The 14,811-nt window shown below is 45.3% G+C and overlaps 2 protein-coding genes across 2 annotated transcripts in view; one reads left to right on the plus strand and one right to left on the minus strand.

Moving 5' to 3' along the window:
• LOC144109724 (uncharacterized) overlaps positions 1-1,907 on the minus strand; it is a 31,107-nt gene extending 29,200 nt beyond the window's left edge. Inside the window, exons 1-2 of the mRNA XM_077642521.1 lie at positions 1,706-1,907; positions 1,149-1,252 (exon numbers count right to left, since the gene is read on the minus strand). Of these exons, the coding sequence (XP_077498647.1) occupies positions 1,149-1,252; positions 1,706-1,901 (300 nt within the window). The 5' untranslated portion in view covers positions 1,902-1,907. The remainder of the gene's footprint in view (positions 1-1,148; positions 1,253-1,705) is intronic.
• Positions 1,908-6,725: 4,818 nt separating this feature from the next.
• Positions 6,726-14,456, plus strand: LOC144110122 (uncharacterized). The gene is made up of 4 exons (XM_077642945.1): positions 6,726-6,842; positions 8,869-9,129; positions 9,801-10,061; positions 12,795-14,456. Exons 2-4 carry the CDS (start codon positions 8,937-8,939, stop codon positions 13,589-13,591), a joined length of 1,251 nt encoding a protein of 416 aa, XP_077499071.1. The 5' UTR covers positions 6,726-6,842; positions 8,869-8,936; the 3' UTR covers positions 13,592-14,456.
• Positions 14,457-14,811: the final 355 nt, after the last annotated feature.

A 14,811-nucleotide genomic window follows, 5' to 3' on the forward strand; every position in this document is an offset into this window, starting at 1 on the left:
AAAATATCAGGCCATTTTCAATGCAATTTGCACAAGCCTTGATACTTTTACATCAAGAAAAGCATTTTCAAATAGGCCATTCGCACTTCCCTTGCTCTTGGGAAAGCTTGGAGCATTGCTGACATTACAGTGTCGGTCCAGATTGAAAGGCTAGACAAACCTAGTTCTTGATAAAGATTACACTGCTACCGTGGTAACTGTTCCCTTGCCACGCCTTAGGGCATTGGTCATATATGACCAACGTTAATAACCTGCTGCCGAAAATTCATGTCAGCGCTCCTGGACAGGCTGCACCGTATAGTTGGCTTCTATAACACTATCTCTTTGGTTTCATTCTAAAGCTAAAGCTTTACTACTGCCTTCTGCAGCTTGTTTGGCGTGTGTTTCATACGGCCTCGAACTAAGGAGAACCACGTGACGTCGCGGAGCAGCAGTTGTGCCGAAACAGATAAAAAGCGGGAGCTTCGAAAGCAAAGAAAAGGTGCATATAATTGGCCCCCTGGGACAGTGGAGTGAACGTCTCAGTGACGCTATAAGCTACATTGTAGTGACAGATGTGCACTGCATGCGTTGGCATTGACAACGTTGTGGCAGAACCACAGCACTGAAGCTACAGGCCATCAGCGTCCATTGGCATTGGCGTTGCCAACATTCTAGACTCCGATGATTGAGGAAAGGGAGGGCACATAACTGGCTCCCTGAGTCAGTGGACTCCTCAATCGCACTTTGAGGTACAACCTCTCATGATTAAGTATTAATTTATCATCCACCTCCCAGGGTGCCACGTCTAGTTGCCCAATACACCACATCTTTCACTCTAAAACCAGGTTCAGCAGTAGTTAAACAGCAGGTATTTTTTTTTTGTTCTTCATTTTCTGACGCAAGGAGGCAACATGAAAAATGAAATTTTGACCTGACACCAAGAACAACATATGAGAGAATGAAATCAGCACGATGCTCCTGCCCTCGTGTCCTTCGCAATCTTTCGCATAAGCAACATGTACTGCCAAGCTCAGTGCCAGTCTATACTGCAATTCAAGAATCCGCTGCAGAACTCTGTTGACGAAGGCTGCCTGGCTGCTTCCAGCAACAATAAATATTTGACATACAGAGAGAGACACCTGCCTGACTCTTCTCTTAGTACATACATTTTCCTGTGAAACTGTGGCTACTGGCTCGGACTCCTCGAAGTCGAAGTCCGGCACCGGAATTTTACGCCTGGCTAGGCGGCGTATGAGGTCTGCCTTTGTTACTGGAACAGAATACATGAGACAAAATAATAAAAGCGTCAGCAAACACAAGACAAGCTACAAAAATTTATGTTTTATGTAACTAGCAGATCTGAAAACAGCGGGCTTCTCCCTGCCTCGTGCAAATAGTTCAATTTAAGAAAGAAAAAAACACTTTAAATAGCGTTCGCCGGACTAGCTGCTATGTGCACGGGGCGCACACACTGTTTAACAAAGTGGTAACGTATGCGTTCTGCACGCGTTCGCAACAGTAAATAAAGCACGTCTAAGGCTTCATGTAAACAATAGGGCGCTTTTTCATCCCGATAATCCATGACCACATACCTCATTTAAACGCCACCAAGCTTCGTTAAAACCGTATAGGTTGTAAATACATCACGTCAGTGTAAGCGTCACACTTCTGGCAGGCTTCTCAAATCTAAATGACCACGTGGTGAAGTAAATGCAAAACTCACCTCCAAGTTCCATTACTTGGGCGGAATAAAATCCCTCCTCCTCTTCTTTGCCGCCGCCCCAGTAAACGTCTTTTTTCTTTGCCAGGTCGCTTAGAGATGATGGCGTATACTCGCGTATTAAAGATAAATGAACTATAGCTTTTGCGCCGTCGAAATATTTTACATATGCGTAGCTAGGCGCACCTGAGGAACTCATCGTCGAACGACAATGCGGGGCGGAAAGCTGGGCTAGTCTTTTAATTCATGACAATGCGGGGACAAAACACGCGTGTGACTACCGCTCACTTGCAACCTGCATGCAGCAACACAGAAAGGCGGAAAGGCTTACAAGGCTAACCAACTCGGATTGGCTTGGCGCCGCACAAGCCGCAAGCGCAAGGTACGGAAGCCGCTGATTACGATGATGATGATCGACTTACCAGCATTACCTTCTAGCCTTAATGAATACGTTTTATTCAGTCTGTTTTGTCTGTATAATTTCAGTGCCGGAACTTAGTCTTCGACGATGAACTCTATCCCCCTCCATGTCGGAGCATCATTGTGCAGCGCATGAGGCCATCCAGTTGACTGCATGTAGTAGCAGACGACGCGGAGCTTCTTATATTTGTCTTCAATAGTTCACATCATGAATTGCTTGAAATGTTACAAATATTGAGCTACATATATTGATTTAAGCATTGCTTTAAGGGGGAAATAGGGAATGAGAAAACAAAAAAGGAATATATGTGATTTAAGCAGCAAGTTTTGTGTGGCTTACGACAAGAAACATTACCTGAAACGTTCCAGTGTGCAGCACACACCTAAAAAATCTGGGCCCAGTTCTTGGACGGCGCTGAAACATTTTCGGGTCTGGTTTGAAGATATAAAGGTTCTGTTCCACGGCTCTTGATTTTGGTCTTTTGTCTGTGCTCTAAATAGCAACTTCTGGCAATCTGCAAAAATAAAACTTATTTTGGAACGTTCTTAAGTGCAGCAAGTGCTTGAAGAATCTAGAACTGTTGCAAAATAAGTATCTTCTGGCAAGGTGCGTGGTATCATATAGTATTGTCACTGACCAGCAGAGGAGGAAATACACATTGTTAAAGAATGCAGTGCGAAAAGACAAGGACAAACCAAGAAGTGTACAGGATTGCAGCGCCAGCCCTCTCCAGTTCTTCGTTTGTCCTTGTCTTTTCGCACTGCATTCTTTAACTATGATCACTGACTAACAAGCCCAAACAGCCACTTTATTTCATCCGAGGAAATATATAGATTGCTGGACATGTAAATATATGCACTGAAAGAATGTATGCTATAAAAACAAAAGAATGAAAGGTGCGAGCAGGAAGGGCTTGACTCTGAAAAAAAAAATGCAAATGTGCGGTACAACACGGAATGGCGCAAAATATGCAGAACCACGCCCTCGATCGAGGTGCTTTGAAGAGTTTTGTATAGTTTCGCATAATCGTTCTCTACCGCACCGATATATCGTGTCGAGGGTCATATCGGAAACGGGTAAGGGTTCGGGTCCTGCTCGAGACAATATAAAAGTAGCCGACATCAACTTTGATAGGCAGCCGGCCTGTGGGTAAACACCCCGCATACCATGGTCGGCCCGCACTGGAGAAGTTATCTCGCATATTATATATCTTTGTAACGCCCGAGGCGTTGTGAGAGATTTTCGATCGGGCGATCGAGTCACTCGGGCGGCGGAAGAATCTTTGAGGGCTGCCCATGGCGTATAGCATTGTTTTTCACGACTATAGCTTTCGCTGAACTAGGAACTTTTTGGATTTCTTTCTTTGGCATATATGTGAGATAAAATCTTCATTTCTCCGAGGAAAAAAACACATGCATAGTGAATAATTAAGGTTTATGGTGTAGGGGGTTTAACGTCTCAAAGCGATCGCTCAGGCTACTGGGAACGTCGTAGTGAAGGCCTCCGGAAATTTCGACCACCTGGGGTTCCTTAACATGCACTGGCATCGCACATGCAGACTCTATAGCGTTTCGCCTCCGTCGGAATACCACCGTCGCGGGATCAAACTTGTACTTTCGGATAAGCAGTCGAGTACTATCCACTGAGTCGATCACCGCGGCAGCTTACAGTGAACAAGGCTCATGAAAACCCTCGCAGGCTCGACAGACAATTAGGTTCAGGGAATTAGGTTTAGGGAGATTTAACGTCCCAAAGCAACCGATGCTATGAGGGAGGCCGTAGTGAAGGACTCCGGAAATTTCGACCACCTGCAGGGGTTCTTTAACGTGCACTGACATCGGACAGTTCACCGTGTCTACAGAATTTCGCCTCCATCGAAATTGGATCGTCGCGGACGGGATCGAACCCGCGTCTTTGAGGTCAGCAGCTGAGCGCCATACTGGGCCACCGTGGTGGGCGACAGATTATTAAACTTTAAAAATGACGAAATCCCTCAATGAACGCGGCATATGAAACAACCACCGAATGAGAGGCACATATATGCGCGCGACAAGCGAATATAAGAAGTGGACTCGAAGGCACAGACATCGTATGTGAACACATTAAAGAAAAAAAAAAGACTGCATTCGCAGATGGGATGCAGCCGGCGGAAAATTTGTATCACTGCAGCTCCAAGAAATTTCGCGCGAGCTACGTACGTTTCTTCTATATACTGAATACACAGCTGCGTTCATTTCCGTCTGTGGGGTTTGCTTGCAGTGCTTTCAAGAAAGTTTGTAAATTATCAGAAGGAGTGGTTCTAGCGCCAAGGCGTACAGTCGGTAAGAAAAGACTCTGGCCGGTCCACGCGTGTTCCTCAAACGAAGCCGATATCTCGACTATTAGCCGCGCCGGCTGGAGACCGCACTCATAGAGATGAAAGAACAAAATTCTAGCTTTCACCTCCACAAGTTTGGGCTCCAGCTGCCGGCTAACAGCAGAACTACCACCGCCTTCGTTTGAGGAACACGTGGTCCACAGACTACTGTACCCGACTGTACACACACAATAAAACTGAAGACAACACGGGGGCAGAAGCGCCATTCTTTCCTGTGTTCGTACGGCGCTAAAATCCTTTTATTATGTCTGACAAATCAACTATAGCTGACCAGCTAACTCTTTAAAAAAAAAAAAGTCCTTTCGCCCCTTTATCCTTGTTCTCAAAGGCCCGGACAAGGGAACGGTATATATTGACACATGTGTAGGAAGCATGCATGCACTACTTCTGAATAAGCTTGCTGTCTTGGAACACGATGCCACAAACTTCTCAAACACATGAATTGCGCTTGGCGGCTCCGGTGTCAGAAAAACAAAAACAAAACCTTGAAACCCTGTTTCTAGAGCTGCAGCCCGCCGAGATTACGTGAATGTAAGGACCGGCTTCTTGTTACGCTGACTTGAAATGAAGAATCGGAGCGTTGCAGCAGAGCATTTTCGCTTTCTAATCGTGACAAGTGCGATCCTCGATACGTCACAGATAACAGGCTTTCGCTAAACAAACCAAGGTAACGAACTCGAAAACAGTTCTCAGCGAGGCCTACTTTTGTTGCGACGACAGGCACAAAAATATTGTGTGTCGTCTGCTTGTGTGTCGTCCGTCTCAAAACAGAACCACCAAAACGCTGCCGCACGGCGGATGACGCTAGGTGATGTGAGCCGCCGTCCAATTTCAAGGGTTTAGTTATATTCTTCTATCTTATCCATCCATCATTTTTTTTACTCCACGTTTATTATCCTCCTGTGAATCGAGAGCGGCGACTTTTCTACAGGCAATATCCTACGAAATCGCTTTGCATCACGCCGCCATGAGCCAGGACAGCCAGCCTGCGACTCCAAAACGTCGCAAGCTATATCTGGAAAATGAAAGCCGCCCGTTTGTTGTGCCGCGCTCAACAGCGTGGTTCAATAAGAAGCGGTCACTCACGTCGCCTGCAACGTCTGTTAACGGGAACCCGACTTATGTCTCCGACTCCGCTAGCGTAGAATCTGGAGCCAGCTCTAGTGCCGCTGGGCCAAGCCAACCAAGCAGTGAATCCCACTTCGGGGCCGCAGCCGAAACTGGCAGCAGCGATAAATGCTGTCAGTTGGACGACAACAGCGGGGCCGACAATAGTTCTCTGTCGCACACTGACGAAATAGAACCGCGAATGGATGCCACAAGCGAGGGTGACTGCAGCAGCAGCAGCGAGTACGGTGACCCGGATGACGGCGAAGACGACGGTGCCGCTGTGCCGCACGGTAGTACTGTGCCACAATTTGACAGCGCAGAGCTTCTTTCTGAATGTATGCAGGAATTCGGGCGCAAAACACTGCCTGGCTCGTCGACGACATTGGCTGAGGCAGTTGTTCTCATAATGGCCTTTGTTGTGGCTAACGGGCTGACTTGGTCAGCGCTTGACGACTTGCTGAAGTTGGTAGATGCCTTGTTCGGGTATCAACGGTCGGGCCTACCGCACTCAAAATACCTGTTCAGAAAGTTGTGGGCAGGGAAATGTGCAAGTCTCGTTCAGCGCCACTTCTACTGCGAAGTGTGCATGTCACTCCTCCAGGCCTGCAGTGACAGTCAGATGCTTTCTTGCAAAGTGTGCAAAACACAAGTAGAATGGCGCACTGTCAAGAAAAGAGGCTGTTTTTTTGCTCTCTTGAACCTTAAAGAACAGCTTCACCTTGTCACAGACAAAGTTGGAAGTTTACTGTTTGCAAATATGTCAAAATTGGCTGAGGCAGCTAGTTCTGGAAGTAAAATAATAACCGACATTGGCAATGCGGCAGTGTGCAAAGGAATGCGTCAACAGGGACTCCTAAAGTGGAGTGATTTCACATTGACAGTGAACACTGATGGCAGCCCACTCTTCAAGTCCAATAATTCATCAGTCTGGCCTATTCAGGTGTGTGTCAATGAACTACCACAGCCTCATCGCATGGAGAATTCTTTTCTTGCTGGCTTGTGGTTTGGACGGAAACACCCTGACATGATGCTGTTTGTAAGAGAATTTGTGAAGGCAGTGCAGGCTGTTGGTGAGGTTGTCTGGCAACATGGGGCTGCAGCTGTGGCTTCGAAAGTGTACATTGCGTGCGTGTGTGTGGATGCCCCTGCAAGAGCATCTGTTGGCAACCACACGCAGTTTAATGGTCTTTTCGGTTGCCCCTGGTGCCTAGCATGTGGGAAACTGGAAGAAGGTAAGAACGCCACTCCACTAATATTTATTATTAGTGCCTTCGAGCCATCCTGTTGCTGGTAGTTTAGTGATTGCTCAACAAAACTAATTTTGCATATTTAAAGCCACTGCCACTGCTCATCAATGTAATCCGGTTTGCTTGTGCTGGTATTGCAAAATTGGACTACTATCTGTGTACCTTGCTCGAAGAGAGTTGAATGATACCTCTGCAAGTACTGTCCTCAGCTTTTGTCACCTTTGGGAGCCGAGAGGAGCGCTAATAAATGCCATAACTCCATTTTTAGACCATATACTTGTTAACATTCATGATGGCCCTTCGATCTATGTAGAACTTCAGACGCATGGCCAGTTTGCAGCAAAGTTCTGTACTGCGATCTGTTCAAGAGCTAGTGGTGTTGTTGATGCCAATTGCTACACTTGCCTACCTGCTTGAGCTGCATGCAGAGTCACCATATATGCTGTTTTAGATGATTTTTCTCAACAAGCAGGCACTGTTTGAGGGCGGTGTAATGTCCAATCAGCAGTTTGTCTTAGAGCCAGGCCATGGCCTGTTGGCCACCTTGTCAGCAAAGAAGTTGCAGTCACATCATAGCACCTGTTGTTTATGATAGATTTCTTTGCAGTGGTCTGCAGCACCATTAACATTGTGCACTGGTTTGTTATGTCATTAAAGAGGTGGCATATACCAGCTTCCTTTCGGCAGCTAAAGGCAACCAAAACAAGAGATGGCACTTGTGCTGTTAGTACACGACTCTCTCTTAGTAAGCTTCAGTTGGTTACAATTCAGAAACAAAGTGGATTTTCGCTGTCAAAGGACCCTCTTCCAAGCAGTGGCATCGGGCAGTTATCATGAGCTTGCTAGCGTGACAATGCAGGGAGTAGCAGATGAAAGGGGATAGTCCCCCCCTTGCATATTCACACTAACAGGTTCATGAGAATCAGCGGACGCCATGGCCGGAAGGGGGTCGTTTGACGGGGAAAAGCTGCTCATTCTTCAGTTGTATTCGACTGCAATTAGTAGTCCAAAGGTAGTGAACAGCTGGGTAAGAGTTTATGGGTTACATCAGCACTTAACCTACGCCTGTTGCTGAAAGAGTGTAGTTAAAGAAGAGTACTAGGCTGTCTTTTTGTTTCAACATGAGAGGCACCCATTCTTTACGTAAGATCTTTCTCATTCTTGTATACTGTAGTAAGAGTCCTTCAAAAGATGTTTAACCTACAGCCATGACTATTTTTCACTGTGCTGATGACCTTAAAGCTTTCTTGCTTACATTGATTCCTTTTCTTTATTTGCAAACAATTCACTGAGCAGCAGTGTTGAAGTGAACCAACTGAAAACCACCAGAAGTTCATTACACATCATAAACTATTAGTGCAGAGTGTGTGGCGTGGCGTCAAACATTTTAAAAGATGGCTTGGAATAAAGAAAACAATTTGGGTTTAAATTATGGAACATCCACTTTTGAAACGTCCAGCAGATATATAGGCAAGGTCTTGCCAGCAGCACTAGTATTTGACTTTGGAGTATCAGGTGCATTGCCATTTTTATCGTAGAAAAGTTTGGCAGTACCACAGAAATTGTGCGTTTTGTAGTAGAATCTCTTTGGGAACCTTACTGGACAGTAAACATGTTATGCTTTGTTGTAGCCTTTTGGTGGATTTCGTTTTTTTCAATGTTTTCTTTGTACGATTGTGGCCTTAATCTCAGGTGATCATTATGGCAGTTTAGGAAGGGTACTCGACTACTGAGTCGGAGTTCCCAGGTTGGCACCCGGCTGCCGTGGCCACGTTTCAATGGAGGCGAAATGCAAAAAGGCGTCTATATGTTGTGCGATGTCAGTGCATGTGAAGATCCCCAGGTGGTTGAAATTATTCTGGAGACCTCCACTACGGCACCTCTTTTTCTCCTTCTTTCGCTCCCACCTTCCTTCCTTCTCTTAAGCAGTGGTTTCGGTGTTGGCCTAGATGTGAGACAATTACTACAACTTTCCCTTCCTTGAAAACCAATTTTCCAATTTTTTTTTCAGGACGGCGCCTTTATACCAGCACTGAGCCACCAGCAGAGGAGAGGACATCAAAGGGTGTCCGAAAGAATATGAAGCTTGCCATGCTGCAGAAGACATCGGTCAATGGCCTAAAAGGACCATCACCTTTGTGGTCCTTGAAGTACCTTGACCTTGTGTCGTGCTATACGGTTGAATATATGCACTGTGTGCTGCTTGGTGTGACAAGGCAGTTCACAGAGTACTGGTTTGATCCATCCAGGTGCCGTGAGAAGTACTACATAGGTGAGTATTTGTTCATGACCTGGGTTTTCGTGTTTTCTAGCTGACATAAGGCTGTGTAGGGAACTATGCTTTGTTGCTCTTTCAAGAATTGCACCTAACATAACATGCATACTAAGCAGTTCTTGTAGCTAGGCTTATTGGTACATATTCAGAAAAGGTACAGGAGTGCAAAGTATGGACACTGATGAAGTGACAGTACAAAACGAGCATAGTACTGTAACAAGGTTTAGTTGACATGCATGCATATTTACCCATGTGCCGAGAAACAGACTGCATACATTCAAGCATTTATGGACAGCACTTATAGACGGATACAACTTAAGAACGCAGCGGCTTTTGTCTGTCAAAGGGGCCCTTCCAGCCAGTGGAGTCGGCCAATTCTCATGACCCTGCTGATGTGACCAAGCAGGGAGTGGCAGACGAAAGGGGGTAATCCCTTCCCACTGTGTCCAGGGATAGACTCCTCTTTTCATTGTGGCGCTGCTCCCTGCATTGCCACGCTAGCAAGGTTATGAGAATCAGGTGACGCCTTTGGCTGGAAGGGGGTCCTTTGATGGGTAAAAGCCGCTGTCTTCTTGAATTGTCTATAGGAAAAAACTTGACTATAGGAAAAAACTGTGCACTCTCGCATAGCACTACTGATGGGTCACTTATAATGATTGCATTTGCAGGACGGCCAAGTACCGTGAATGCCCTCAACAAACGTCTCACCAGCATTCGACCACCACATCACGTCACCCGTCTGCCTCGCACAATCCAGGAGAGGCACTTCTGGAAAGCACACGAGTGGCGAAACTGGCTGCTTTTTTACTGTGTGCCGTGTTGCCTGAACACTCTCCCTGCTCAATTTTTGAGGCACTTTGCTCTTCTCTGCGAGGCAATTTTTATACTTCTACAAGAGCAACTTTCATCTGCTGCCATCAGTTATGCAGGTGAGGCCAAATATTCTGTCTGGAGCATAGTTATTTCATTCTGCATTCCAACCTTAAGATTTTATATGCACTCTGGATTAATCCTCTAATAGATATTTATTCTACAGTGGTACCGGAATGGTCCTTTGTTACCTTTGCTTCCATCTTGTGGCAACCAAAAAGATACTTTGGACGAGCCCTACTTTCCATAAAGCAGACACAGATTGCCAGAAAATGCACAAGCTGGACTCTTAATACCCAGAAATGACAGTCTGCTTATGACAAGCCTGGCTCGTCCCAAGTCTGCTAGCTGGTTAAAGCAGCATATACACCAAGTTCTGATGGCATGATTTTTCTTTTTAATTATGTGTAAGGCATTACATAGATCAGCACGTGACATCTGCCAACTATGACTGATGAATAGTTCATGATTGCATTTCTTGTGTCATGCTGTTGCTGTTTCAACACCAGAACGATGGCTGTCACCTAAAAAGTTAGTATAGGCTACATGAGGCTTGAAAACTGCAGTATTATCTCTGCTGCTTCATTCATTGTCATTCCGGTTCTTGAAACAGGCTTGCTTTGGTGTTGTACTGAATTCAAATGACGAAGTAGTCATTATATTGCAGTTTTTTCATGCCTCATGTGACGTATACTGACCTTTGACATTGCAGCCATTGTTGTTAAAACAAAAACAGCATGAGAAGAAATTTAGTTGTAAAGTACAGAGGAATTGTTTGTGAGTACCAAAAGGTGATTCATGTATACTAATGTCTCATGCATCATTACAAAGAAACATGCAACAAAAAAAAATTGTTGCCCATATTTATTAAAGTGCCTGGCTTTCTTTTCATTCTCCAAAAAATTATTCTAACAATGAAAGGTACAGGGTGTTAACTGTGTTCTTAGCAAAAATATAATCTTTCCTAGGCCTGCGGTTTCTCAGTTCACACAATCCAGAGTGTAGTGTCGCTACAGCATAGAAAAGCATGCAATGCTACTAACAGGCTAGATGGCACTGAACATAATGTCTCAAAGTGACGTACGGGCCGCCGCGGTGGCTGAGTTGTTATGGCGCTCGGCTGCCGGCCCGAAAGACGGTTCGATCCCGGCCGCGGCGGTCGAATTTCGATGGAGGTGAAATTCTAGAGGCCCGTGTACTGTGCGATGTCAGTGCACGTTAAAGAACCCCAGGTGGTCGAAATTTCCGAAGCCCTTCACTACGGCGTCTCTCATAGCCTGAGTTGCTTTGGGACGTTAAACCCCTACAAACCAAACCAAAGTGACCGTACCTTGTAGTAGTGTGTGTGTGTGTGTTTGTGTGCATGCGCACTGTCTACAAAATCGCAAGAAAAATGAATCATTTAGGAAACAAAAATGAAGCAGTAGGATGCATTTATGATAAGGCCTCCGCTGTAATTTACTGCATGAGCAGTGCCCAGTTGTAAGTATATGGCACCAAAACAGCAGCATTTCGTTCATTTTCATTTCTTACATTAGTAATACCAATAATGTTTTTCTTACAGGAGCACATGCTAACTGTATGCAGCGGTGTTCTGCATGCCAATGAAACATTAATGGTCATTTTGGGCAAAGCTAGCCAGCGAATGAAAGGGACCTGCCAGTGACCTCTATTTCACACAGCAAGCATCTCACTTGTAGGATGCCACTATGCCCACTTGTAGCAAACTTCAAACCAGAATTAATTTGGGAGCCTGTTTGCATGTAGAACACAGAGGGGTTTATGAAAAAGGCAGATATCACAAACTTGCTGTCTTCATCATCCTCTTTGTTTAAACAAGAGTCAAGTGCTTGTTTTTCTGTTTCTTATTCTTACAGCAATAAACTCATAAATATATCCACTTAGTGAATCGTGGCTTACCAGCAAGAAAGCCGAGCAGTACAAAAGGGCTATGATGTTTTCAGCTGTGACAAACCCTTTTTCAGTGTGAAATGAGAAAGGGCTGAATCGGGAAGATTTTGAGTGTTTAATTTCAAGTGAATTTTTGAGAGGATTGCTTCTGAATTTTTTTTGTTACAGCATATGATTTTAACAGCCAGAGCACTTACCATGCGACTTACTGCTTTCTCTGTACTGGCCTGAACATTTGTTCGATGACTGAACATGCCAGCTTGCTTGCCACATAGCGCTAAACAGACACGGATGCAGGGAGACAAACAGGACGGGCGCTTGTTGGCTCTGTTTCTTTTCTTTATCACGGAAAACATTAAATGAGGCATAGGCAATATTCCGGCATAAATGGCACATTATTAAAAGACCACTCTTATGTATTGTCAAAGGTTGATGTTTGACAAATTATCTGGAATTATTCCACGTTTCTACACCTTTGTTGCTGCACACTTTCTCGTTGCATCATGTAGTAACAACTGCTCTGTGCTAGCTGTTGTGAGGAATTGTCGTTTTTCAAGAAAACAAGGAATCCAGGATACTCTGTTAGGTGCAGCAGTCACAGCCCATAGTGCTGATCTGATGGAAGCCATCTGCCCTACGAAGCCGGCATATATGTGGGCTTCTTGGGTGTACACAATGCCAACATGGTCACCACCGGGGGTACCACAACTCCCAAAGCTCATTGCCTCAGTGGTGGTGTAGCGCAACTTCTTGTCAAAGTGGTTTGTTAACAGTACTGAATTATCTTAGTTTTAGAGTAGTGGGCTAATGTTCACATAGCTGCATAATTAAATATATTGAAAGACTATGCCACAAGTAAAATAGCTTTCTTTTTTTTTCAGATCGCCTCCTGCAACGCTTCGTGTGCCGAGCTGCAGCACTATACGGGGAGCGGTGCATGAGCTTCAATGTGCACCAGCTGACGCATCTAACCCAAGCCGCCCGTAACTTCGGACCCTTGTGGGCCCATTCTGCCTTTGGATTCGAGAGTGGGAACGGCCACATCGTTAAACTGGTGACGGCAGCAAATGGAGTGCCTGATCAAATCTTGGAGCGGGCAATCATGAGTCAGGAACTGCACCTTGTTCTTTCTTTGAACGCAATTCCACTGAGGAGCCAGCAGTTGTGCAGTGAATTTCTTCATTACCCTAACGTGAGTAAGGCTCACTATGTGCAGGGTGCCTGCATGTTTGGAGTGCCGAAGGAAGTGCCTCTGCTTCTGCCAGCAGAAAGGGCTGCTCTGGAGTTAATGCTCAACAACATTCCTCGAGTGCAAGAATATTTCAGATTTTTTTATAGAGGAACTGTGATGCATAGCCAGCAGTACCAAAGGGGCACCAAAAGTGACAGTAGTGTCATTGAGTCTCAAGATGGCGAATTTTTCGTTATTAAGAGAATTTTCGAGGTAGTTGATGAGGGGTCCCCAAGCAATGGTGAAGTTGTTTTGCTCTGCAGGAAAATTGTTTGTGAAGACTGCGATTTGTACTTGCCAGGTCACATAATGCAGTGTTTTTTTTCTCTAGAATTCCCACTGGTTGCGCTGAATCTCAGTGGAGTAGCCAAGCCTTGCATTTTTGTCACATTCAGCAATGAAGAAAATTATGTTTGCAAAATTCCAAACCTCATTGAACGAGACTAGGAGGCAGTGTTAAAGGTCCACTGAAGAGATATTTGAACTCGTCTTTTTACCGCGAGAACTCTTTCTACACACTCCGGGCATTCTTAGAAACTTCGAATTATTGTCCTGTGCACCCATTTTCCGTAATTTAAATCAAATGTCTTGGCTCCCGCCTTTTTTTGAACTCAATGCTGTAGGTAGGAGGAGTCAACCAACGCGTGGAGCCAGCCCCGTGGCGGCTTGCCGCTCTGTCATTGGCGGAGTGATACGTAAATCAAAAGAGTCCACATGTATTTTTATTTCCATGGGCCTAATTTATGGCTATGTTGTCTACGACTGAAACTATTTATTCACAAAAATTTCCTAAAAACTAAATAAAAGCGAATGCAAAGCCGCCACTATAGACTGTCTGAAAGGCACTCCACGCGTTGGTTGACTCCTCCTACCTACAGCGTTGAGTTCAAAAAAGGGCGGGAGCTGGGAGGTTTAATCCGATTTAAATTAGGGAAATGGCCCGCACAGGACAATAATTCGAAGTGTCTAATAGTGCCCGGGACGTGTAGATAGAGTCGCCGCGGTAAAAAGACCAGTTGAGATTCCTCTTTAGTGCACCTTTAAGCCTTTGTCATTTCACTAGCGCTTGTTTACCCATCAAATTGTTAATAAAATATTAATTTGAAAAATACTGTATAGTAGGGCCATAATCATCAGCTTAACTACACTCGCTGCAGGGCAAAGGTCTCTCCCATATCTCTGCAATTAACCATGTCCTGTGCAAGCTATGGCCACCTTATCCCCACAGACTTCCAAACCTCATCCACTCACCTGACTCTTGCAATCCCCGCTACACTTGCCTTCTCTTGGAATTCACTCCGTTACCTTAAAGGGTCCCTGAAAAGGGTGTTTGAGGTTGTCTATAAAATGCTTGCATTATGTAGAGTACAGGCCAACGAGCGTTCATGCCGCATACAAGACCTCAGAAGCGAGCCGATAATTTACAACACAATATTTAAAACTCCAGCTTCTGTGCCTAGCGGTGACCTAGCGGTGACCTGCGGTGCTGTGCTTTTGCCCGAATCCGTGCTTGTTGCGTCATGTAGTGCTCATTACATCAGCAGCAGACTGCTAGCGTTGGTTCGTGTGCGTCAGCAGGCGGCAGAGGGGGCGAGTCTGAAGTGCCGGCAGAGGAGCACCAACATTTCAGCGTTTAAAAAGTGACGACAGGAGAAGGAAAGGTGCAA

The sequence above is a fragment of the Amblyomma americanum genome, chromosome 11 (genome assembly GCF_052857255.1).
Source record: "Amblyomma americanum isolate KBUSLIRL-KWMA chromosome 11, ASM5285725v1, whole genome shotgun sequence".
Lineage (NCBI taxonomy): Eukaryota > Metazoa > Arthropoda > Arachnida > Ixodida > Ixodidae > Amblyomma > Amblyomma americanum.

What these genes read in the sequence shown, in the direction of transcription:
- LOC144110122 (XM_077642945.1), top strand. Translation starts at nt 8,937, where the DNA reads ATGAAGCTTGCCATGCTGCAGAAGACATCGGTCAATGGCCTAAAAGGA. An exon ending in CCGTGAGAAGTACTACATAG is followed by an intron (nt 9,130 to 9,800) that starts GTGAGTATTTGT and finishes TTGCATTTGCAG; the next exon opens with GACGGCCAAGTACCGTGAAT. An exon ending in TGCTGCCATCAGTTATGCAG is followed by an intron (nt 10,062 to 12,794) that starts GTGAGGCCAAAT and finishes TTTTTTTTTCAG; the next exon opens with ATCGCCTCCTGCAACGCTTC.